This window comes from Rhineura floridana, chromosome 1, assembly GCF_030035675.1.
Source record: "Rhineura floridana isolate rRhiFlo1 chromosome 1, rRhiFlo1.hap2, whole genome shotgun sequence".
Lineage (NCBI taxonomy): Eukaryota > Metazoa > Chordata > Lepidosauria > Squamata > Rhineuridae > Rhineura > Rhineura floridana.
This window is the reverse complement of record NC_084480.1, coordinates 158,518,619-158,543,898: the sequence shown is the minus strand read 5'-3', so window position 1 is coordinate 158,543,898 and position 25,280 is coordinate 158,518,619. Positions and strand designations below refer to the sequence as shown.

The following is a 25,280-nucleotide window of genomic DNA, read 5'->3' as shown; positions in this document are numbered from 1 at the left end:
AATAAGTCTATCTCTAGGTAACGACTGGGGAATGTGAAAATGTTTGGGCAGTTAGGAGAGAATTAAGAGTTTGGGGTTTTTTTGGCACCTTTTACAATCTGAGCCACAGAATAACTATGGGATCATAATGCTGATACAAATCACTGAGGTTCACATTCTGAGCCAGGGAATTACAAACTTTGGCAACATTATTACTAAAAGCCATGAAGACTTTATTATAATCTGATTACTACACTAAGCAAAACTTATTTACCTCTTTGACAATGGGAAACATTAATGTGGTACACTGAATATATCTAGAACTGCTGAGCTATAGGAGGACTACTTTAACAAATGTACGTGAAATTGTAGAAATCTTACCTCAGTGTTAATAAAAATATTCTCCAGGTCCTGAGGTTGCAAAAACAGCTGCAGAGGTTTCACAAAGTGCTGGAAAGAGCACAATTGGGATGAAACATCAGGTAAGAAGCATAACAAGCACAGTAACAAGAGAATGGCTTCATGTCTATGGGAAAATATACAATGCTCTTGGGAATAATACCACAGTGGGGTAAAATCTCTATGATGAACCTGCCTCAGACCATTTTTACTGACTGATAATTAGTTTTGTATATTTTTCCTGATGTTCTGATCTGGTTTTAATAATTGGATTTTATTGATTCCATTTTATTATGTTTTTTATGTCCCCTCTAGGATGTACACCTTAACATGGTGAGGGGTTTTAGATTGTCAAAGAAGCTGACAGCAATGCCGTCAGGAGTCTTGAGCAAGAGGCTAGACTCCTAGCAGGGGCACCCAAGGCGGAATGGTCAAAGCTGAGACACCAGACCTAGGAACAGAGTATCCAAAATGCAACATGAGATAGTGCTGGAAGATGAGACCCCCAGGTCAGATGGCACTCAGCAAGCTATTGAGGAAGAACAATGGACAAGTACAAGTAGTGCTGTGACTAATGACATAACTGGGTCAAAGCCGAAAGGAAGCCCAGAGGCTGATGCACACAGATGAGAAAGGAGAGTCAGGAGTTATATGACGTACATAATAGGAACACAGAATGTGAAAAGCATGAACCAGGGAAAGTTAGAAACTGACAAGCAAGAAATGGAACCTATCAACATTACAATAAAAAAGGTAAAGGTGTCGCCGCACTTGTAGTGTGAGTCGTTTCCGATTCTTAGGGTGACGTCTTGCGACGTTTACTAGGCAGACCGTATATATGGGGTGGGATTGCCAGTTCCTTCCCCGGCCTCTCTTTACCCCCCAGCATATGCCGGGTACTCATTTTACCGACCACGGATGGATGGAAGGCTGAGTGGACCTCGACCCCTTTTACTGGAGATTCCACTTCCTTCTTCCGTTGGAATCAAACTCCAGCCGTGAGCAGAGCTTTCGGCTGCGTTACTGCCGCTTACCACTCTGCACCACGGAGGATCTTAAAAAAGACAATACCTCTAGTTAAAAAGAAAGACCTCAATGGATGATTGAAGAAACTATTCCAAAAGATCAAGAGTAGGGATGTTGAATAATCAACAGGGGAACACACTGACCGACTGAGATAAAATAAAAGGAAGATGGAAGCAATACACTGAAGAACTCTATAACTCTATAAAAGAGATGCCAGGATGACAGATTCATTCATGGAGGAACTGTATGATAAAGAACTAGAAATTTCAGATTGTGAGGTGAAAGCTGCTCTTAATATACTTGGAAGAAACAAATCACCAGGAACAGATGGCATATCAATCGAGTTGCTACAAGTTACTGAGACTGAATCTGTCCAAATTTTGAATAAAAAAACAAAACAATGGCCCACAGACTGTATATGTTAAATATACATCCCAATTCAAAAGAAAGGGGGTTCCAGAGAATGCAGTAATTATCAAACTATTGTCTTAATATCCCATGCAAGCTAAGTAATGCTCAAGATTCTACAACAAAGGTTCTTACCATATATGGAGTGAGAAGTGCCAGATGTCCAAGCTGGATTTAGAAAAGGAAGAGGCACCAGAGACCATATCGCAAACATACATTGGATAATGGAACGAACCAAGGAATTTCAGAAGAAAATCACACTGTGCTTTATAGATTACAGCAAAGCCTTTGACTGTGTAGATCATGAAAAACTATGGAATGCTTTAAAAGAAATGGGGGTGCCACAGCATCTGATTGTTCTGATGCACAACCTATACTGTGGACAAGCGGCTACTGTAAGGACAGAATATGGAGAAACCGATTGGTACCCAATCAAAAAGGGTGGGAGATAGGAGGATATTGAATTTGTTTAATCTATACACAGAATATATCATACAGAAAGCGGGATTGGACCAAGATGAAGGAGGTATGAAAAATTGGAGGAAGAAATATCAGTAATTTAAGAGATGCAGACGATACCATACTACTAGCAGAAATCAGGAATGATTTGAAACGAATGATGATGAAAGTTAAAGAGGAAAGCACAAAAGCAGGACTACAGCTGAACCTCAAGAAGATTAAAGTAATGACAACAGAAGATTTATGTAACTTTAAAGTTCACAACGAGGACATTGAACTTGTCAAGGATTATCAATACCTCGGCACAGTCATTAACCAAAATGGAGACAATAGTCAAGAAATCAGAAGAAGGCTAGGACTGGGGAGGGCAGCTATGAGAGAACTAGAAAAGGTCCTCAAATGCAAAGATGTATCACTGAACACTAAAATCAGGGTCATTCAGACCATGGCATTCCAAATCTCTATTTATGGATGTGAAAGTTGGTCAGTGAAAAAAGCAGATAAGAGAAAAATCCACTCATTTGAAATGTGGTGTTGGAGGAGAGCTTTGCACATTCCATGGACTGCGAAAAAGTCAAATGATTGGGTGTTAGAACAAATTATACCAGACCTATCACTAGAAACTAAAATGATGAAACTGAGGTTATCATACTTTGGACACATAATGAGAAGACATGATTACTAGAAAAGACAATTTGGGAAAAACAGAAAGGAGTAGAAAAAGAGGAAGGCCACACTAGAGATGGATTGATTCCATAAAGGAAGCCACAGACCTGAACTTACAAGACCTGAACAGATCTTGGAGGTGGCTGAGTCATAGCGTCACCATAAGTTATAATCGATTTGAAGGCATATAACATGTTTTTTATGTAAACTGCTTTGGTAATTCATCATACAAATAAAAAGTGGTATATAAATTCTCTAAAACAAATACTGGGGGCAAGATGCATATTAGCTGACAAGGGATAAATACACTATACTGAGGGGAAATTTCCTAAGCAGGTGCTACATTTTGCGTGCCCACTTTAGCATTAAACACTATGAGAAGAGGAAGAAGCTTCTGTGGGGGTCCTTCTTTCAGTCTATAAGACTCAGGGCTACACTCTCCCTTCCTTGTTGCTACAAAGGGTGGAACTAGACCGGAGCTTGGAAGTAATTAGTTACAAGTAATGAATCATTACTTTTTTGAGGAACGAGTGGGTAATTCCTTTACATTTTGATTGTAATAGAACTAGGAGTAATTTTATTACTTTTGAGGAGTAATTGTAATGTTTTCAGCATTACTTTGGGGCATTGCTTGGGGGGGGAAGCAGGGGAGTCTTCTACTCCTCTGATTTGTGGATGAAAATCATGTGCATCAAACTGGGCTTCTGTGCAGCATCACTCTTTGTGGGTGGGTAGGAGGCAACGAGGGATGAGGTGGAGAGTGAGATGGGATGGAGTGGAGAAAATCATTTAAAAACATAGATGGTGATGGTGAAGAATGGAGTGGAGGGAAAAAGGAGCCAGAGGGCAAAAACATAGATAAAGGAGGAGAAGGAGGCAGCAGCAGAACTGTGGAGGTGAAAGATGACTCTCTCTCTCTCTCTCTCTCTCTCTCTCTCTCTCTCTCTCTCTCTCTCTCTCTCTCTCTCTCTGTGTGTGTGTGTGTGTGTGTGTGTGTGTGTGTGTGTGTGTGTGTGTGTGTGAGAGAGAGAGAGAGAGAGAGAGAGAGAGAGAGAGAGAGAGAGAGAGAGAGAATACTGTGTTTGCACTTGGCACACAAAGTGGCCTCCACCACCCTCTCTGGCTGTGCTGCATTTGCAGTATTTTAACTTTTTTGCATCTCAGGGGAAAATATTTGCTTGGGTGAGTGTCCCTTAGTTGGTGGCAGGGCAGGGTCTGGGAGGTAGTTAAATGAGAGAGATTATGCTGGCTGGCTGAGGGCATGGGGGCAGGGTTGCAATTGGTTTGACGTGCAAAGATCTGAGTAGTGGCCTCTGCCTCCCTCCCCACCTCCCTTACCAGCAGAGAGGCCACCACTGCTATCTTATGGATAAACAGAATTATTCTACTACCTCTGTATGTGTAATGTTATTTGTAATGTTGTTGTTTTAGGCTACTTAGATGTGCAACAGCCAAGGCCAGCACCTTGTAGGTGTTTTTTTAAGTAACTGAAATGTAATTGTAGTGATTACTTTTAGGGGAAAGCAAAGTAATCAGTTACTTTCAGAGCAATTGTAATTGTAATGGTAATTACTACTTTTTTGGGCCATGTAATTGTAACTGTGAGGATCCTCCGTGGTGCAGAGTGGTAAGCGGTGGTAACGCAGCCGAAAGCTCTGCTCACGGCCGGAGTTCGATTCCAATGGAAGGAGGAAGTTGAATCTCCGGTAAAAAGGGTCGAGGTCCACTCAGCCTTCCATCCATCCGTGGTCAGTAAAATGAGTACCTGGCATATGCTGGGGGGTAAAGAAAGGCCGGGGAAGGAACTGGCAATCCCACCCCATATATACGGTCTGCCTAGTAAACGTCGCAAGACATCACCCTAAGAGTCGGAAACGACTCGCACTATAAGTGCGGGGATACCTTTACCTTTAATTGTAACTGTAATTTATTACTTTTAAAAAGTAATCTTCCAAGCTCTGAACTAGACATTATAGCAGACATGGGGCTGCTACCAAAAATGGCATATCCATTTTTATGTCTCCCTCAAATACCTTAATGGCTGGTGCAACTCACTTTGTGACCTGATGCCATCAGGTTGTGTGAATTTTTCTGCCCCTGCTCCACATCACTGGCTACCGCTGGCAGGGGTGAGGAAACTCACAGCATGAGGACATCGCATAACCTGGTGAGTTGCAGAAGAGGGAGAGAACTAGATTTGGGATGGTGCTTGTGCCTACCCTAATAAGTGATTCCACCCTAATAAGCTGCTCTTCCTGACTGTGTGACAGAGAGAAAAACAACAATCTGAGAAGGAAATTGCCATCACACATAAATACCTGGTGAATAGATTCCAATGTGCTTGTGTATTTCTCCTCTGTCTGTTGGATCTCTTGAAGGCAACATTTCCTCTTATCCAGTTCAGTCATCCTCTGCTGTAGAACATACAACATCATGAAGAACTGTGTTATCAAAAGAGATGGTTCGGCCCAGTGGATGAAGCCTGGGTCTTGGCCCAGGAGACCCAGGTACAAATTCACCCCAAAACATTCACTCGGTAGGTCACTCTAATGAAATTAGTATGCTAATGGACCAGGTTTCCCATTTGTAAAACAGTAATAATACTTAAGCACCTGCTTTTCTTTTATTTAATCTTTCTAAAATTACCACTAGGGAAGATGTACAGGGCTGGTGAAAACTGTAAAATACTATGTTGTTGATGATGTTAATTTGTATTACCTGACGTCCTTCACCCAAAGGTTCTAGGGCAGGTTACAACAATGTTAAAATATGGCATTAAAAACAATTAAAAACAACCTAAAATCACAAAATAGGATGAATCCTAAAAATATATGTCTCAGGTGTCAAAGGCCAGGGTAAAGAGATACGTCTTCAGCATTCACCTAAAACTGTACAGTGAAGTTGCCAGATGCACTTTTGTGGGAAGGGTCTACCACAGGGAATCCCCTCCCCTGGGGCATCACCACTCTGAACTCCTGAGGGTGGTGGAACTACAAGAGCCCCCTCCCTTGCTATCTCAATACCCAAGAGGGTCTGGAGAGAAGGAGCTGGTCTTTCAGACATTTGGGGCCTAAGTCATTTAGGCTCTTAAATACTAACGTAAGCACCTTGAATTGGGCCCAGAAATGAAACGGCAACCAATATAACTGTTCTAAGAACCAAGGGTTTTGCACTAAAAGCAACTCCACCCAGTAATCTGGTTGCTGAATTTTTGACCAGCTGAAGTTTCCAAGTTATCTTCAAGAGCAGCCCCACCTACAGTGCATTGTAATAATCCAATCTGGAAGTTACCAGAGCATGAAGTACCAAGTCATCTTTGTCCAAAAGGGGCTAAAGCTTGCGAACTAATCAGAGCTGGAAAAAGGCACTCCTAGCCACTGAGGCCAGCTGAGCCTCCAGTGACAATGTTGGATAGAGGAATACCCCCAAGCTGAGAACCTGTTCCTTCTAAGGGAGTGCAACCCTGTTCAGAACAGGCCATCTCCCTACTTCCCTACTCTGGACACATAACACCTCTGTCTTTTCAGGATTCAGCCTCAGTTTATTGGCCCACATCCAGCCCATTACTGTCTCCAAGCACTGGTCCAACACCTCAACTGCCTCTCCTGATTCAGATGGAACAGAGAGATAGAGTTGGGTATCAGCTGTACATTGATGACACCTCACTTCACATCTCCTGATGACAGATCCCAGAGGCTTCATACAGATGTTAAATAGCATGGGGGACAAGATGGAACCCTGAGGAATGCCACAGGGCAGCTTCCACGATACTAAACAGTAGCCTCCCATAACTATTTTTTGGAAGTGGCCTGGAGGTATGAGCGCAACTCCTGAAGCACAGTGTCCCCAACCCACATCTCCCTGAGAAGCTCCAAAAGGATTCCCATGGTCAAAAGTATCAAAAGCTGCTGAGAGATCAAGGAGAACAAGCAGGTTTGCACTCCCCTTACCTCTCTCCCTATAGATGTCATCAATCAGGGCGACCAAGGTGTCACAGCCAGGCCTGAAGCCAGACTGAAATGGATCCAAGTAATCAGTTTCCTCCAAGCATTCTTGAACCTGGAATATTTGCCACTGGGTGATTGTTGTTTAACACTTCTGGGTCCAGGGAGTCTTCTTAAGGAGGGGATGCACCACAGCCTCCTTTGAGACAGATGGTACCACCCCCTCCTCCCATGAAGCATTAATCACTCCCTGTATCCACCCAGTCAACCCCCAGCGGCTAGATCAAAGAAGCCAATACGGCAAGAGTCAAGGGCGCAGACAGTTGGTCACACTTCTTCAAGCAGCTTGTCCACATCCTCAGGCCACGATAATTGAAAACTGATCCAGTACAGATGGAAAAGAGTGCTCTGGATGCCTCCATTGGACTAACTCTAAATGTGGCATCTACCTCTGTCTGAATCTGAGTTATTTTGTTGCTAAAATGCCTAGGAAAGTTGTTACAGCAGGCCTCCAAAGGTCTCAGAGCAACACTCTCTTGGCCATATGACAAAAGCCCATTTAGTGGGTCCCCCACCCTTACAGAGTGGATAGGTACATTCAACCCAAACCTCATCAGGGAACCATCTGTCCATGACAATGGACTTACAGTGAGTTCCCCAATCAACAGAGTATTACCAATCTGCTCTGTGGCAAAGACGGGGTCGAGGGTATGACCAGCTACGTGTATTGGGCCATTGATGTATTGAGAGAGCCCTATGGTTGTCATGGAGGCCAGGAAGATCCAAGCTGGCCCATTTGAGGCAGCCTCAGCGTGGATACTGAAGTCCCCCAACACCACCATGAAGGGTTCTCTAACACCACATCTGAGATTACCTCTGCCAGCTCAGTTAGGGAGATTGTAGGGCAGCGGGTTGGACGGTACCCTAACAACATCCCCATTCTGTCTCTCTGGCCCAGCACCACAAACAGTCCCTAGAACCCAGACGCAGTCCAGATTGGGTCTCCTGATGAGGGAGATGGAATTTTTATGGATTGAAACACCCCCTCCCCATCCCTCTGACCTGCAATGGTGTTGCACTGAGTACCCAGGTAGACAAAGCTGGGTTAGCACTGGGGCCATTGAGCTCATCCACCCAGGTCTCAGTTTACATGCTAAGACTGCCCCCTCATCCACAATCAAATTGTGGATGATAGGTGTTTTATTTTGGGCACTGGCATTTAACAACATTACAAAGCCAGGGGGTCGGCTGACTGGCATCCCCAAATTCTGAAATGCAATAGGTGAAGCAGAGGGGGCAAGGGCTTTGATGTAACTAGCCTTCCCCCACCCCCTCTGTATACGTTTGCCCACTGCCATATCTCCCCCTACCTACCATCACAGGAATGGCAGTCCCTCTCCCATCCCATCCCCCTTGTTGCTGGCCAAAACACATACTTCCCTGACCCACCTTTGGAAAACAAACAAATACAGCAGAGGTTAGTGGCAGGGAACATGAAACTAGGAGACAGTCAAACAAAGAAAACTACCAGATGAGACTCCCACCCCAGCTCTCCCCTGAGATAAAACCACTCTTTCCCCTTGTCTGCTACCCAAAAGGGCACAGCTTCATGTTGGATTGGACTCTCACTCCAGGGGCACGCAACCACTTTCCACCAACACAACACTACTCCAGACCACCTCCAGCCTCTCACCCTGGAAATGATTAAAAGTTCTTTGAACAGACTGCTAGAATCAGTGAAGCCAGGAGCAGTAATTGTGCTTTCCAGGGAATGATTTGGTACAGCACCAACACTTGGCCACTTACTGGCATGACACTTGGTTCTGACCTCATCAGAACCTCATAGATGTTATCCCCTTCCGTCTCCTCGTTCTCCACACAATCATAGAGGTCGTCATCTTCTTCCATGGTGTCACTGGTGGAAAGGAAGACAGAAAGCAGTTTAGCCCCTGCACAAGAAAAGCTAGACCCATTATCCTCCTTGGAGAATGGATGACAAGGTCAAATTTCAAGGCAGCTTGATCCAGATAATAAATAATAAATAATAATAAATAATAAAATTTTATTTCTGAGTCGCCTATCTGGCCGAATTAACGGCCACTCTAGGCGATGTACATTAAAAGAATAAAATACAATATAAAATAGATGGTAACTTAAACAGGGAATCCTCTAGCTGCTTCCCTAAATGACCCTTGGGCATGAGAAGAGTCTCCAGCTAACTAGGGTTGCCAGGTCTCCTGAGGTCTAGCCCTGAGTTTCAGAGCCTATGATCTACAGGGTGAAGACTGTCAGTGGAACTTGGTGGGCTAGGGAAATACCCAGGGATATGTAATGGACAAAGGGGACATCATTCTTCATAGAATAGTAGAGTTGGAAGGGGCCTATAAGGCCATCAAGTCCAACCCCATGCTTAATGCAGGAATCCAAATCAAAACATTCCCAACAAATGGCTGCCCAGCTGCCTCTTGAATGCCTCCAGTGCCGGAGAGCCCACTACCTCGCTAGGTCATTGGTTCCATTATCGTATGGCTCTAACAGGAAGTTATTCCTGATGTTCAGTCGAAATCTGGGTTCCTGCAATTTCAGCCCATTATTCTGTGTCCTGCACTCTGGGACGATCGAGAAGAGATCCCGGCCGTCCTCTATGTGACAACCTTTCATGTACTTGAACAGTGCTATCATATCTCCCCTCAGTCTTCTCTTCTCCAGGCTAAACATGCCCAGTTCTTTCAGTCTCTCCTCATAGGGCTTTGTTTCCAGTCCCCTGATCATCCTTGTTGCCCTCCTCTGAACCTGTTCCAGTTTGTCTGCATCCTTCTTGAAGTGCAGAGACCAGAACTGGATGCAGTACTCAAGATGAGGCCTAACCAGTGCTGAATAGAGGGTGACTAATACTTCACACGATTTGAAAACTATACTTCTGTTAATGCTGCCTAATATAGCATTTGCCTTTTTTGCAGCTACATCACACTGTTGGCTCATATTCAGCTTCTGGTCAACAACAATTCCAAGATTCTTCTCACATGTTTGAATTTTGTTTCTGTCCTCCACAGTATTAGCTGTGCCCCTCAATTTTGTATCATCTGCAAATTTGATAAGCATGCTCTGTACCTCCTCATCCAAGTCGTTAATAAAAATGTTGAAGAGCACTAGGCCCAGGACCGAGCCCTGTGGTACCCCACTTGTTACTTCCACCCAGTTTGAGAAGCACTTTTTGAGTACAATTCTGGAGACAACTGTGGATCCACTTGATAGTTCCATCCAGCCCACATTTAGCTAGCTTGCTAATCAGAATATCATGGGGCACTTTGTCAAAAGCTTTGCTGAAGTTGAGATATATTATGTCCACAGCATTCCCACAGTCTACAAGGAAGGTTACCCGATCAAAAAATGAGATAACATTAGTTTGGCAGAATTTGTTCTTCATAAATCCAAGTTGGCTCCTAGTAATCACTGCATTGTTTGCAAGGTGTTTACAGACGTACTGCTTTATAATCTGCTCCAGAGTTTTTCCAGGGATTGATGTTAAGCTGTCTGGTCTGTAGTTCCCCGGTTCCTCTTTTTTGCCCTTTTTGAAGATGGGGACAACATTAGCTCTCCTCCAGTCATCTGGTACTTCACCAGTCCTCCACGATTTCGCAAAGATAATAGACAGTGGTTCTGAGAGGTCTTCAGCCAGTTCCTTCAGTACTCTAGGATGCAGTTTATCGGGCCCTGCCAATTTGAACTCAAAGTGATTAGGTATTCCTTGACCATTTGTCTATCAAGCTCAAGCTCCAATCCTGCCCCTTCTACTTCATGTTTCCTGGGAGGGTCACAGACCCTTTTTTGGGAGAAGACTGAGCCAAAGTAGGAATTGGGCACTTCTGCCTTTTCTTTGTCATCTGTTATCATTTTGCCATCCTCATTGAGTAGCTGGAGCACCATTTCTTTTCTCTGTCTTTTACTATGGACGTATCTGAAGAAAGCTTTTTTGTTGCTTTTAGCATCCGTCGCTAACCTCAGCTCATTCTCAGATTTAGCCTTCCTGACACCATCCCTGCAATTCCATGATACCTACCTGTACTCTTCCTTTGTGGCCTGGCCTTCTTTCCACTTCCTGTATGTGTCCTTTTTGTTTTCAGGTCAACTCTAAGCTTTTTTTGAAGCCACATTGGCTTCTTCTGCTGTTTCCCCCCTTTTTTCCTTGTGGGAATTGCTTGCCATTGCACTTTTAGAATTTCCTTTTTTAGAAACTCCCACCCATCTTCGATTCCTTTTCTCATTAGGGTGGCTTGCCATGGAACCATACTTACAATTGTTTTGAGTTTATTAAAATCAGCTTTCCTGAAGTCCAGGGTGCACATATGGCTACTCTCAGCTTTTCCTTCTGTTAAAATCAAGAATTCAAGTATGATGTGGTCACTTTCTCCCAGAGTTCCCGTAACTGCCACTTCATTAACCAAATCATCTCTATTAGTTAGAATCAAGTCCAGGATAGCTGATCCTCTGGTTGCTTCCTCCACTTTCTGTATTCCAGTCATGGGAGTCATCCCACCAAGTTTCAGTTATACCTATTAAGTCATAATTACTCTCCTCTAGTAAGAGTTCAAGTTTGTCCTGCTTGTTACCCATGCTTTGTGCATTAGTATACAGACATTGAAGACCATGTAATTTATGGCTTGGCTTCCTTACTACATGTTTCTGAGGACTGTTACTGGGCCCTGTTAGAGCCGATCTCTCTGTCCCCATTACTGTGCACAAGTCTTCATCAGTCGTTACCACCAAGTTCACATCTCCCTCCTCCTTAGGATTCATTTTAAAGTCCTCCTGATGAACTTCTCCATGCTGTGGCCAAACACGTTCTTCCCAGTCCTTGTGAAGTGCAACCCATCACTTGCCAGCAGTCCTTCTTCCAGGAAGCATAGCCCGTGGTCCCACAATCCAAATCTCTCACGTCTTGTCATGGCTGAGGGGAAAAAAATCATCGGGCTGGGTCTGGGAAAAAGGTTCATAAAGACACCAGAAAACAGCATGTGCCCCACCTTGGATTCTGGCCGCATGTAGACCCCAAGAAGGAGGCAAATCCCTGAACCTCAGGTCAAATCCTGAGATGAGAAAACTCCAAAGATAAGGTGCTGCTGTGCTGCGATAGGGACAAACAGCAAGAAACTGAAGTTGTTCCAAAGGATCAGAGCACACACAAAAAAGGAAGCTGGTTAGACCTGCTTTACAGGAGAGCATTAATATTGAGCACTGTGAGTTGAGGTAGACTCAGTTGACCCATGGCTACTGCAGCCACATAGTGATAAACTTATTCCAATCCTTTCCCTCATTATGGGCCTTTGTCTCTGTGTGTTGAAAGGTTGTTTTTGGCTGGATCATACCAAAACAGAGTTGGACGGAACCTTGGAGGTCCAACTCCCTGCTCAATCAGAGTGCAATGCAGCATCCCTTACTGATGCCTATCCAGCTTCTGCTTAAATACTTCTAATGAAGGAGAGCCCATCATTACTCCTCTGTTTCACTGTTGAACAGCTCTTACCATTGGTTCTTTGCAATTTCCACCCAACAGCTCTAGGCCTACCCTCTGGAGAAACAGAGAACAAATCTACTCCATTTTCTGTGTAGTTAGCTCTTCAGATATTTGAAGGCCACTATGATATCCCCTGTTAATCTTCTGTTCTCCAGGCTAAACATATTCAGCGCTTTCAACCATTCCTTGTACAATTTGGTTTCCAGAATGGTCACCAATGTTCTCTGGACACAATGTAGCAACTCCAAATAACCAGGCTTGTCATGTGGTAATAGCATTCCCCATGTAAAATAAACAGGGTTGTGTGAATCCATCCTTAGCCAAAGTCACACAAGTGTCTGTGGAAGAACAGGGAATGGAGCTTGCATCCCAAACTTTTTTGATGGCATGGCTAGTTGCCCTCTGTCATCTGAGAAGCATATCTTATGGTAGGGTGCAAATGGAGACTGCTCAATCTGAGACACAGACTTCTCAGGTCACTCATTTCTTCTTCAGTGCCACAAAAATTACTGCTGCCGCAAGCAACTGTTTAGGAGACTTGTGCAATTGGGCTAGGAGAACATAGGAAGCTGCCATATATTGAGTCAGATGATTGATCCATCTAGCCCAGAATAGTCTACACTGACTGGCAGCAGGGATGGGATCTGTTGGCTAGTGTCAGTTCAAAAGCATTCCATCCAACAGGCTGGTATTGAGTTCATTCTTTGTCCGCAAGCCACTGTGTCTATCGATCTGGTTTTTCCCAAAAACAATACTATTAATATTGATATTTTTAAAGGAAATATCAATAAATTCAAGGGAATATCAATTAAAATATTGATATTAATATTTTAGCCATGGAATTTAAAAAAAAACAATTTCTGAAAATAACTGTGGAAAATCACTACGTAAAAATCCGATCCACAATGATAGCAAATAAGTGAATTAATGGAAAATTCAGTGCCAAATCCAAATTCCGCTGAATTCTAGCACATCCCTAGCTGGCAGTGGGTTCCCAAGATTTCAGACAGGGGTCTTTCCCAGTTATATATGGAGATGCCAGGGACTGAACCTGGGCCCTTCTGTACAGGGCCAGTGCCAGGCATGCCAGGGCCCTTGGGCACCAGCTTGCCTCGGACCCCGGCATGCACACACACATGTGCGCCCCCCACCTACCTGTCTCTCCTGTCTTTTGCGGCTGTGTGCGCTGGGCTGCCATTAACCAAGATGGCGGTCAAGGTTTCCCTAAGGGGCTGAAGCCTCCACTGCCATCTTGGTTGATGGCACACATGCATGCTATGCGCGTGCATCCCTGCCATCAACCAAGATGGTGGCAGGGACATCAGCACCTTAGAGAAACCTCGGCCACCATCTTGGTTAATGGCAGTCCTGTGCGCACAGCCGTTGCAGCCGCAAAAGACAGGAGATAGGTAGGTGGAGCCAGTGAATGGGTGGGCAACTTGGAAGCTCTCTCCCTGTGATCTGCGGCACTACTCTGCTGCGGATAGCGGAAGGGGAGCACTACTCCTCCCCCACCCTATTGAGGGGGCCCTCAGGGGGCCCTGTGGCCCTCAGCTAGGGCCCAACCTGGCCACCCTTTAGCGCCAATCCTGCTTCTGTATACAAAGTATGTGCTTTGCCATGGAGCTATAGCTGACTCTGGTGGATACAGATTTCAAGACCAATCCCTCAATGTTACTTCTGAAGAGCTGAATTCCTTTACTTTCAGAGTGAAGCTGATGCACACTTAGCATGCTCCTTCTAACCATAAAGGTGACATTGAAATGCATCTTTATGTCTTAGAACCACTTCCAATCTTATATCTCTCTACTTGGCATTCAAAAATCCATTTAGCATCCCCATGTCTTAAAACTCTGGGTCTGCACCCTTTTAAAAAATATCTGGTTCCATAGTTCCTTCTAGTCAACATTTATTCAGCTTCCTAGAGAAGATGTTATTAAATGTGATTGGTAGGACCCTACACAAAACCTGAAAACATTTTCCTCAATATACACTTCTATACTGCAGGCTTAGGAACCTGCTGAATTTCTGATGTTCACACATTTGTTCAAGGCCTAGCAATCCTTCCAGGAAAATGTGACAATGCTTGGGATGAATGATTTACCCCTCCCAGAACAAATTTGCTCCTTACTCAATCTGATCCGATAAGCCACTGTATATGTCATCATCAGCGATGCTGTCCTCAGTAGGGAATGGCCTGTAAAATAATAAAGATGGTTTAAGATCAGACTGTAACACCCACAAGCAAATCAAGTACAGTAGGACCCCACTCATACGGCAGGTTATGTTCCAGGCCCCTGCCAAAAAGCAAAAAATGCTGGAAAGTGGGGCCCTACTGTATTCCAGCCACCGCACTCCAGCTGACAGTGATCAGCTACAGCATGGGGAGCTCCAGCTGACAGCAATCAGCTGTAGCACGGGGAGCTCACGCGCTCCAGCTGATTGCTGTTAGCTGGAGCACGGCAGCTGGAGCTCCCCGCACTACAGCTGATAGCCCTGCTGGCGCCACCATGTTAGCGAAACGCCAAAAAGCAGGGCGCTGAAAAGTGGGGCCCTACTGTAACAATATAAAAAACCTGGACTCTTTCTGAGAAGAAGGGTGGGATACAAATATAATAAACAAAATAATAAAATAAATAATAAAATTAAAAACCCTGTTTGCATTTATAGAAGGATGGAGGTTCCTTCTCTCAGATGTCGCAGCCCCCTTGCTTGGTCACTCGACCTCAGGCAGCATTCAGCAAGAGCTGCCTAACTCTGATGGGTGAACTTAATTGCCATCTATGGTCAATACATTGTCACAAAGTAGCCACTGCCTAGTAACATAAGGTAGCCAACTTTTTGACTGGTTCTGTTAATACTGTCTTGAAAATTGTGGTTTGATATGCCATAGTTAGCAGCTGATAACTGTTATTATCTCCATGCTACAAAAAGTGACATCTGTTTGTCTGCACATCACGATATGGCAAAAGGCATGGGTTACAGAGGCCAGTTAAAAAGAACAGTCCTAGACAAAAGGCCCAGGGCGTGTCTGAATAAAATATTTTCCAGTGGTGCCATATACAGTCTCTGTAATTGGTAACTAAAATAGACAATGCAGACAGTGCTGACCCATTCTCAGTCCAAGTCAAGATGATAAAAGGCTAGAGTAAAGATTATCGGCTTGTGGCAGGACCTGTGGTTTTTCCAAAAAGGAACCCCAGAAAAGCAATATACCCCTTGAAAATAGTCCCTACTGCTCCATGGCACTACCAGCTGAGAAAGGTCTAGAGGGGTTTCTCTTTTAGTCTGTTGCAACAAAACAACAAAGATTCTTGAGGCACCTCAAAGACTAAGATTTCTTGTGGCAGAAACAAAAGGGAACAGCACCAAACAAAGGGCAGGATAGAGAGGCAAGCTCTGGTGCTGGAAGAAGTTTATTAAAAGCTCAACGCGTTTCGGAACTGGTCCTTCGTCAGGAGCTACAAACATTAAAACAAACTCAAATCACTATAGTGAAGCCAACACTGTGGTCTTGAAAATATTTTAGAGACCACACTTCATATGACTCATTTAACAAACGTTTAAAAGACATTTTTTTAAAAAAACTTTGTTTAAAAAAGTTGTCATGTGTTATCCTAGAACTTTGACATGATACTGACAACTTAGAGAGCTATAATGTGTCTCAGAAGAGACAGAATCTTACACTGGTCGTGGCAAAACAGCTTAAACATAACACTTCCAACCCTCCCCTGGGAGAACAGAAGGGAATAGCCCTGTACTGACCTGTGAGGATCTGTTTATCTTTCCTTTGTCAGGCAATGCACATTCTCTAAAACAGGCCCACACTGCATACAAACTGAACTCAAATGCTGATAGTATATATAAGATGTGTGTAAATCAGCTTGGCTGTGCAACGGCTGTGCTTGTCACTAGTACCTATCCGGCTGACACTTACAGTGGCTGACTGACAGATACATAAGTTACAGAAAATCAGCAAAATTTCAATAATGCCCTTGGTTATGATGTTATTTAAAACTCAGAGAAATCCAACTCCTCATTTAACCCTAGAGGTACCAAACTTTTCAAAGAAATGATCCAAAATGCCTCCCTCCTACTGAGTAGTCTGTTGTTACCCACAACTCTGTCAATGGCCCAAAAAGTTATATCGTTTGCCTTATGATGTTTCTCAACAAAGTGTTTGACTAACGGAGCACCCATTCTTTGATGTCTTAGATTGCACAGATGTTCCCCAATTCTAAGTTTGAGTGGTCTCGATGTCTTCCCTACATAGATCCAGTTGCAGGGGCAGGAGATGAGGTAGATGACTCCTGCAGAGTTTGGCGAGGCACACATGATGGGTTGGAAGATTTTTTTCAATGGACTGATGTCCAAGATCTCAATCTCAGTTTTGAGACAACTTGCAGTACAGAGCAGATTAATTTTTTGGACACTACAGTTAAGAAATCTTCAAAGAGTCTAATCACTTCTATTTATCATAAACCCACTGACAGGAACACTTTTCTCAAGTACGATAGTTATCACCCTGCACATCTGAAAAATAATCTACCATATAGCCAATTTTTAAGAGTAAAGCGTAACTGCTCAAGAAATCAGGATTACCTCCAGGAATCCCAGTCTCTAGCACAACGCTTCTATGACAGAGGGTACCCTACAAAGGTGGTCAGAACAGCCATGAACAGAGCCAATGCCTGCAGACGTGACATTTTGTTATGCCCTCAAAAAAGAACAGTGCAGAGCCGCACAGCATGTATCCTTCCGTTCAATCCAATTACTAAGAGACTCCAAACATACATTCGCTCCAATTGGCATTTGGTCCAGGATCTGCCAGGCCTGACAACACGACCTATGGTAGCATTCAAAAGAGCAAGAAATCTCAAGGACTGGTTGATCCATACAGAATATTCAAGGAGCGATGTTAACATGTGTCAACCAACTATTTTTCATACATCTCATCCAACAGGACACCATCCATGTGGCCACTGCTCATATTGTAAATTTACACAAAAGAAAAAATTATTTGCCAATCCCAAAACTGGAAAGCACATTTACATCCAAGATTTCCTAACCTGCAACTCTGCAGGAGTCATCTACCTCATCTCCTGTCCCTGCAACTGGATCTATGTAGGGAAGACATCGAGACCACTCAAACTTAGAATTGGGGAACATCTGTGCAATCTAAGACATCAAAGAATGGGTTCTCCGTTGGTCAAACACTTTGTTGAGAAACATCATAAGGCAAACGATATAACATTTTGGGCCATTGACAGAGTTGTGGGTAACAACAGACTACTCAGCAGGAGGGAGGCATGTTGGATCATTTCTTTGAAAAGTTTGGTACCTCTAGGGTTAAATGAGGAGTTGGATTTCTCTGAGTTTTAAATAACATCATAACCAAGGGTATTCTTGAAATTTTGCTGATTTTCTGTAACTTATGTATCAGTCAGCCACTGTAAGTGTCAGCCGGATCAGTACTAGTGACAAGCACAGCCGTTGCACAGCCGAGCTGATTTACACACATCTTATATATACTTATATAAACATTACTCGACACCCTGGACTCTCCAGTATGGGGTTCCGCAGGGGTCAGTTCTGTACCCCATGCTGTTCAACATCTACATGAAACTGTTGGGTGTGGTCATCCGGAGCTTTGGAGTGCATTGCCATCAGTATGCTGATGACATGCAGCTCTATTTCTCCTTTTCATCTTCTTCAGGTGAGGCTGTCAATGTGCTGAACCGGTGCCTGGCTGCGACAATGGACTGGATGAGGGCTAATAAACCGAGGCTCAATCCAGACAAGACTGAGATGCTGCTAGTGGGTGGCTCTTCTGACCAGATGGTGGATGTCCAACCTGTTCTGGATGGGGTTGCACTCCCCCTGAAGGAGCAGGTTCGTAGCTTGGGGGTTCTCCTAGAACCATCTCTGTCACTTGAGGCTCAGGTAGCCTTGGTGGCACGGAGTGCCTTCTATTAACTTCGGTTGGTGGCCCAACTACGTCCCTATCTGGACAGGGATAACCTGGCTTCAGTTGTCCATGCTCTGGTAACCTCCAGATTAGATTACTGCAATGCACTCTACGTGGGGCTGCCTTTGAAGATGGTTCAGAAACTGCAGCTTGTGCAAAATGCAGCGGCCAGATTGGTAACAAGGACCAGATGGTTTGAACATATAAAACAGATTCTGGCCCGCTTGCATTGGCTGCCTGTATGTTTCCAAGCTCAATTCAAGGCGCTGGTTTTGACCTATAAAGCCTTACACGGCTTGGGACCACAATACCTGATGGGATGCGTCTCCTGATACGATCCCACCTGTACACTACGTTCAAGATCAAAGGCCCTCCTCTGGGTGCCTACTCCAAGGGAAGCTCGGAGGGTGGCAACAAGAGAGAGGGCCTTCTCAGTGGTGGCCCCCAAATTATGGAATGATTTTTTTGATGAGGTGCGCCTGGCGCCAACACTGTTATCTGTTCAGCACCAGGTCAAGACTTTCCTCTTCTCCCAGGCATTTTAGCATGTGTTTTAAATTGTTTTTATATTGTTTTAAATTTTATAATTGTGTTTAAAATTGTTTTTAAAATATGTGTTTTAAATTGTATATTTGTTTTAATGTTTTTGATTGCTGTAAACCGCCCAGAGAGCTTCGGCTATGGGGCGGTATACAAGTGCAATAAATAAATAAATAAATAAATAAATACTATCAGCATTTTAGTTCAGTTTGTATGCAGTGTGGGCCTGTTTTAGAGAATGTGCATTGCCTGACAAAGGAAAGATAAACAGATCCTCACAGGTCAGTACAGGGCTATTCCCTTCTGTTCTCCCGGGGGAGGGTCGGAAGTGTTATGTTTAAGCTGTTTTGCCACGACCAGTGTAAGATTCTGTCTCTTCTGAGTCACACATTATAGCTCTCTACGTTGTCAGTATCATGTCAAAGTTCTAGGATAACACATGACAACTTTTTTAAACAAAGTTTTTTTAAAAATGTCTTTTAAATGTTTGTTAAATGAGTCATATGAAGTGTGGTCTCTAAAATATTTTCAAGACCACAGTGTTGGCTTCACTATAGTGATTTGAGTTTGTTTTCATGTTTGTTGCTCCAGACGACGGACCAGTTCCGAAATGCATTGAGCTTTTAATAAACTTCTTCCAGCACCAGAGCTTGCCTCTCTATCCTGCCCTAAGATTTCTTGTGGCCAAGATTATTTCTTCCTGGACCAGTCATCAATAGAACTAGACTGGGGAAGACCACAAAGAGGTTCATGATTACTCTGAGGGTCTCTTTGGTGAAGCCAGACTTGCACTTTGGTGAACCATAAAATGTGAATAAGCCATTCCCCACCCCTACCCCTTCCACCAGTACTATACCAATAACACCAGCAGTGATATCTAGATCTCAACAGTGCTGATCATCCAGGAGAATTCTAGGAAAGGCTTGGAAGCAGTGACCCACTATCATACTAGGAGGGTTTGCACTGCTGTAAATTGCAAAAGGGACTCAATTCTACAAGACAGAAATGCATGAACTTTGAAAGATCTCAACCAGCTCAGATGGTGTAATTTCAATAAGGTTAAAAACACAATACTTCAAGAACTTGGGAGGAATAAGCCCCTAATATTATCATGGTTAGGCAGGATAGCTGCCATAAAGATGGCTATGCTCCCTAAACTGCTGTTTTTATTTCAGGTGCTTCCTGTTCCAATTCCTAAACAAAGTTTTCAATGGCATAAGGTTTTGGAGAAATTTGCTGCAAAAGGTATATGTACAGAACAAACACATTCACTAGATCTAGAAATAAGGGGGTGCAGGGGTGCACTTAACTTGGAATATTGCTATGACACTCTCCAACTCAAACACCTTCTTCACATAATCAGGAATTCTAAAGAGACAGCATGGGTAGCCATGAGCTGGAGAAATCTATACCGTCAGTTCAGGACTTGCCCTTTTTATCCGTATCATGGTCAAAGCTTAAACAGTGTAATAACCCATTTCTCCAGGCCGCTCTCTTAGTATGGAAGTGCTGGGAGAAAACAATGGCACCTTCCCTCTCTCCCCTCACTTACTTTTTGGATCTCCCTTAATTTAGGAACAAGGGTAAATATGATCAATATAAGGAGACGGGATGTAATAGAATTTTGCCCAATTCGGATTTAGTTCCAAATTTTCCATTAATTCACTTATTTGCTATTGTTCGGATTTTTATGTTGTGATTTTCCACTGCTACTTTTGGAAACGGATTAAAAAATAAATCCACATCTAAAATACTGATATTCGATATATATCTTTATTGTTACGGTCGGTGACCAGCATAAAATATTGATATTAATATTGATTATTGATATTTCAATTCATCAATATTCCCTCCAATTTATTGATATTTCCTTTCAAAATATCGATATTAATATCAATATTTTTCCATGTGGAAAAAAGTGGGATTCATACAAGCAGCAGCTTGCAGACAAAGAATGAACTTGAATCAATACCAGCCTGTTAGGTCGACAGAATGCTTTTGAACCGGAACCGGCCACTAAATCCCATCCCTAATAGGAGTATCTATCTGTCTGTCTGCCTATCTGTCTATAGAGAAAGACAGAAAGAGAGCAACAAATAGCACCTCAAATGAAAAGGTTGTACTTTTATTTAAAAATTCAAAAATATGAAAATGTCATACCATGCTGAGCTGCAAAAGAAAGCCATCTACACTTACATGAACCCTTTGTTCTGGGCAACTTGTGTCCATGATAGGATTGATAAGGTGTCAATCACCTACATGGAAGGAGAGAAAGATAGAGAAGTGTAGTCAGTTGCATTGGGTTTAATCTATGGCTACTTGCTTACTGATTTAAAATATTTATATTCCACATTTTTTTTGTAAAATGAGGGCACTTTCTGTTGAAACATAAAAAAGCCAAGCCAATAAAACATAATAAAACTATAAAATCTGGAGAACTAAAGAGAAATCCAACTCTTATGCAGGCTGTTGAGATGAAAGATGTCCCTACTCCATCCCACAGATAGCCCCCCCCACCAGTTTGGCATTGCCATTCTCCAATCTCTCTCTGGTCAGGCATTGCAGAGGAAGCCAACAGAGTTGGGGGACCCATGGTTCAGGGTGAAAAGAGCTTTATGCAATAACCTGGGCCCAGTGAGAGTTGACAAATGCTACCCTGATGGTTCTCTAGTTCTTCATTTATTTTCAAAAAACCATTTTCAAGCTTTTGCAATGTAGAAAATAACTACAAGGAAGAACATTTAATTCTAGTAATGTATAAAACATTCTGTTAACATAATTTTGCTGACATTCTGCTTAAACCTGATAAAATTAGTCTATGTTGTCATTCCATCAATCTATAATTTTCTTTTAACACAACCTTACGAGAACTAAGTCTTCTCCAGTGAATTGCTGCATTCAACCCACCTGCACATAACAACATCATCATTATTAGGATTGTTACTTATTACATCATCAGTTTACATATTGTATTTATGTATTTAAGGGCTGATATGCCACCTTTCAAAAAAGGAGTTTTTCTAAGGTGGCTAACAATCAATATCACAAAAATAATATCCAAACATGTTTATACTAGAATCAGAAACAATTTCTAATTCAGGCCAATAAAACAATGTTACAATTTAAAACAGAGAGCAGCCACAGTTTAAAAACTCGTCCCGTTATTTTTAACGAAAGGAAGATTGAAATAAAAGGTCTTTAAGGCCCACTTAAAAACCTCATAGCCAGTCATATTCCAGCCGGATTACTCAGAAGAATATGATCAATTGTACTGAATGCTGTTGAGAGATCCAGGAGAACCAACAGAGTTGCACACCTCCCATCCATTCCTTGATGTAAGTCATCCCCCAGAGCAAGCAAGGCCATTTTTATTCATATCCATGGTGGAAGCAAGATTGAGTGTGCTGCATTACACTAGCAACTCCTTGGTCAACATAATCAGTTAAATCTGCCTGGAGTTGAGAAGCCACCGCCCTCTCTAGCACCTTGCTGAAGAATGGACACTGGACAGTCACTGGGCAATAATTATCCTAGGTTGTAGCATCCAAATTCAGCTTTTAAAAACAAACAAACTGGTGTCTAACTACTGCCTTCTTAAGGGCAATAGGAACTACATCCTTCTTCAAGGAAGTGTTCACTACTTTCGAGGTACAGTTAGCCCAGTCATGGCAAATTTCAATATCCAGGAAATACACAGATGTACAAAAGGTGGTATGTCTTAATATTGCAGTCAGCGTGCCCACATCCTCAGGTTGCACTTGATGAACAGCATCCAAAAGAACATGACTAGGCAGAGTTCTGGTTGTACCCATCTCCCTCAGAATGTGGGATCCAAGTTGGTCCAATTGTGAATGAGTCTTATTAACTGCAGACAAAAATGCTGATCACAACTAAATTACATGCCATTATTATTCTAGCTGAAGAATGGTTTAATAAAATATGGTATGTTGCCACAATGTCACAGGTTATTGAAATGGTGTCAGAGAAGAAAGACACAGCAAGGATCAATTTGAGAAACTGTGATCCCATTTTATTAAATATATATTAAATATATGAAGCACCAGTGCACTTTAAAACTATTCAGCATTTTTCACTGCTGTTATAATTTATGTTTATACTATACACAAATTTTATACACATTATTATAGTTCTACATTAAAATGACAATTTTAATACTTATGAAATAGGTTATGAATTAATTGTCAAAGTGAAATATGTTTTGAGTCTTTGTGTGCTTATATATTTATAATTTATTTTTAAAAATGTGATTTTATCTGCAAAACACAATGTAAATTGGTCACAGTCACAGCAGGCCTTTGAGGGCTCTGCCATCTGACACCCTGAGCCTACATGTAGAATGTGGTTTTTTCCACTCAGAAAAGCTCATCTGGACAGCATTCTGCTAATGCCATAGTAGTACAGAAGTAAGATTTCTTCATATCCTGTAGTGATTTCACACGTTTGATAGTTGTGCTCAGTATGAGACCTCTGACATGTGTTCTAGCAATGGTACTCGAGCACTGTACACAGTATAAAGGTTTAGCCTCCACCCTGAGGAGCTAGTTACAATAGAAACTAAAATTATAACCATGTATTTCTCCTTTCCCCTAGAAATTGCACAAAACAATGTTTCTGTGACTGGAAATTAAGATAGAAATGTTAGCTAAACAAGGTTGTTTCCAGGTTCAACTGAAATGATGGGATTATTCCTTCTCACCTGTTTAGAGAGCCTGGGTAAGAAACATTTAAGCTAGCCTACTTGCTTCTTCTAAAAAAGGATTTAAGTGCCCTCAGGCCAGGCCAGTCACCAGAAAGCCATTGTAGGAAGAAGGGAGCCTAGTGTTGTAGAGATGTTAGATGGGAGCACTCAGGAGTAAAGATGGATGCCCCTGAAGGCTGCAATTCTAAACATACTTACTAAGGGACTAAGACCCATAGAACTCAACAGGACTTGCTTCTGAGCAGATATTGTTAGGATTGTGCTGTTGGTAAGGCTTGACTAGGGATCCTCTGCAAAAATATCTATATCAAAGCAGGGTTGGCAACCCCCTGTCTGGAATGCCCTGTTGGAATGTGTGGTTCAACTCAAACTCGTGGGTTGAGGCTGCATGGGGTTAAAAAGGGTAGCTAAAGAGAAGACCTCCTGATTGCTAGGCTAATACCTATCCTTTGATCTCCTGCTGACTTTCCCTTCCTGCTAGACTGATATGTTTGGATGTTGACCACATCTTCCGGTCTCCTTCCTTCCTTCTTCCTTCTCTTGAGAGGGAGAGCAGACATCTTCTCTTTGTCTCTCCTCCTCCAAGCATGAGGGCAAACACTAAGCTTAGTGTTTGCATCTCCAACTTTCCTATCAAGTATGTACTTCCAGAATAAAGTTTCTTATTTTAAAGCTTAAAGTCTCCGTCTGACTAATTCCAGGGAAGGTGTAATCTTTAGCAAAGATTCAAATACACAAAGCTCACTCAGATGCTCAAATACCTAATTTCACTACTCTGCAACATGCCCTGCCCTGACTTTTAACATGGCTGCTCCAAACTTCTTTTCAGACTCGACCTTTCACTGCAGAGAGAGGTTGGAGAAATGAGTAAGAGTTAAGAAGATTCTCTACTCTTTCCTGCCTACTCTGTGGGCTGCTATAAACTCACTTTGACAGCCAACCCAATTCCAGTGAGTAATAACTGAGAGAGAAAACTCACATGGTTTGGTCTACCTTCACAGGCAGTAGATTGGAAACAAGAGCAATTGAAGCCACACTTCCCAGTATGTGAATTCTCTTTTATATCTATTGGGCAAGAAACAAACCATCATGTATATAACAAGGTGCAACATCAGTGGGTTTAAGGGGGTTGAGCTGACCACATGTAACCACTTGTTGCTTCTATGGATGTAAGGGAGTATGGTCAGAGGTATATGAAATGCAAATAGAAAAAGAAAAAGACAGTGATTTCCTAAATGCAATACCATACCAACCACAACAAGATTCCTATGAGTAAGACAGAAAACTCAGCATCCCACAACCAGTCAGGGTTCCTAACCAAAACTTAAAATATTCTGGCAGCCAGTCAGCCAAAGGTCACAGATATCCCCATGCAGCACAACCTGACCTGGGGACTGCAGTTAGTGCAGAATGCTGCAGCATGATTACTGACATGGGTGAGACCCCGTCAGCACATCAATACGTCTGCTCTGAAATCTGCACCAGTTGCCGATTTCCTACCAGACCAAGTTCAATGTTTGCTTTCCATATGATATTACAGGTTCCACACAGGACTTGTCCTGCTCTTGTAAGAAATTGATCCTTTAGTGTGGCAGTACTTACGCTTTGGAACTCCCTGCCTATTGACATTAGGCAGGTGCTTCATTGTACTCATTT

At 42.8% G+C, this 25,280-nt stretch overlaps 1 protein-coding gene and 1 long non-coding RNA gene across 7 annotated transcripts in view; one reads left to right on the top strand and one right to left on the bottom strand.

Moving 5' to 3' along the window:
• LOC133390617 (uncharacterized) overlaps nucleotides 1–3,161 on the top strand; it is a 71,811-nt gene extending 68,650 nt beyond the window's left edge. The window contains exon 4 of the long non-coding RNA XR_009764437.1: nucleotides 694–3,161. This is a non-coding gene — a long non-coding RNA (uncharacterized LOC133390617). The remainder of the gene's footprint in view (nucleotides 1–693) is intronic.
• VAV1 (vav guanine nucleotide exchange factor 1) overlaps nucleotides 1–25,280 on the bottom strand; it is a 141,004-nt gene that overhangs the window by 79,467 nt on the left and 36,257 nt on the right. For 4 of the 6 annotated variants that reach the window (XR_009764428.1, XM_061639412.1, XM_061639383.1 and 1 more), the window contains exons 3-7: nucleotides 21,101–21,159; nucleotides 14,528–14,593; nucleotides 8,688–8,796; nucleotides 5,256–5,351; nucleotides 361–429 (exon numbers count right to left, since the gene is read on the bottom strand). Coding sequence is in view for 5 of the 6 variants with exons in the window: in XM_061639412.1 (XP_061495396.1) it covers nucleotides 361–429; nucleotides 5,256–5,351; nucleotides 8,688–8,796; nucleotides 14,528–14,593; nucleotides 21,101–21,159 (399 nt within the window). In the remaining variant the exon portion in view is untranslated. Of the gene's footprint in view, nucleotides 1–360; nucleotides 430–5,255; nucleotides 5,352–8,687; nucleotides 8,797–14,527; nucleotides 14,594–16,161; nucleotides 16,220–21,100; nucleotides 21,160–25,280 lie in introns of those variants that run through there. The other 2 variants (XM_061639393.1, XM_061639427.1) reach the window with 2 other exon arrangements.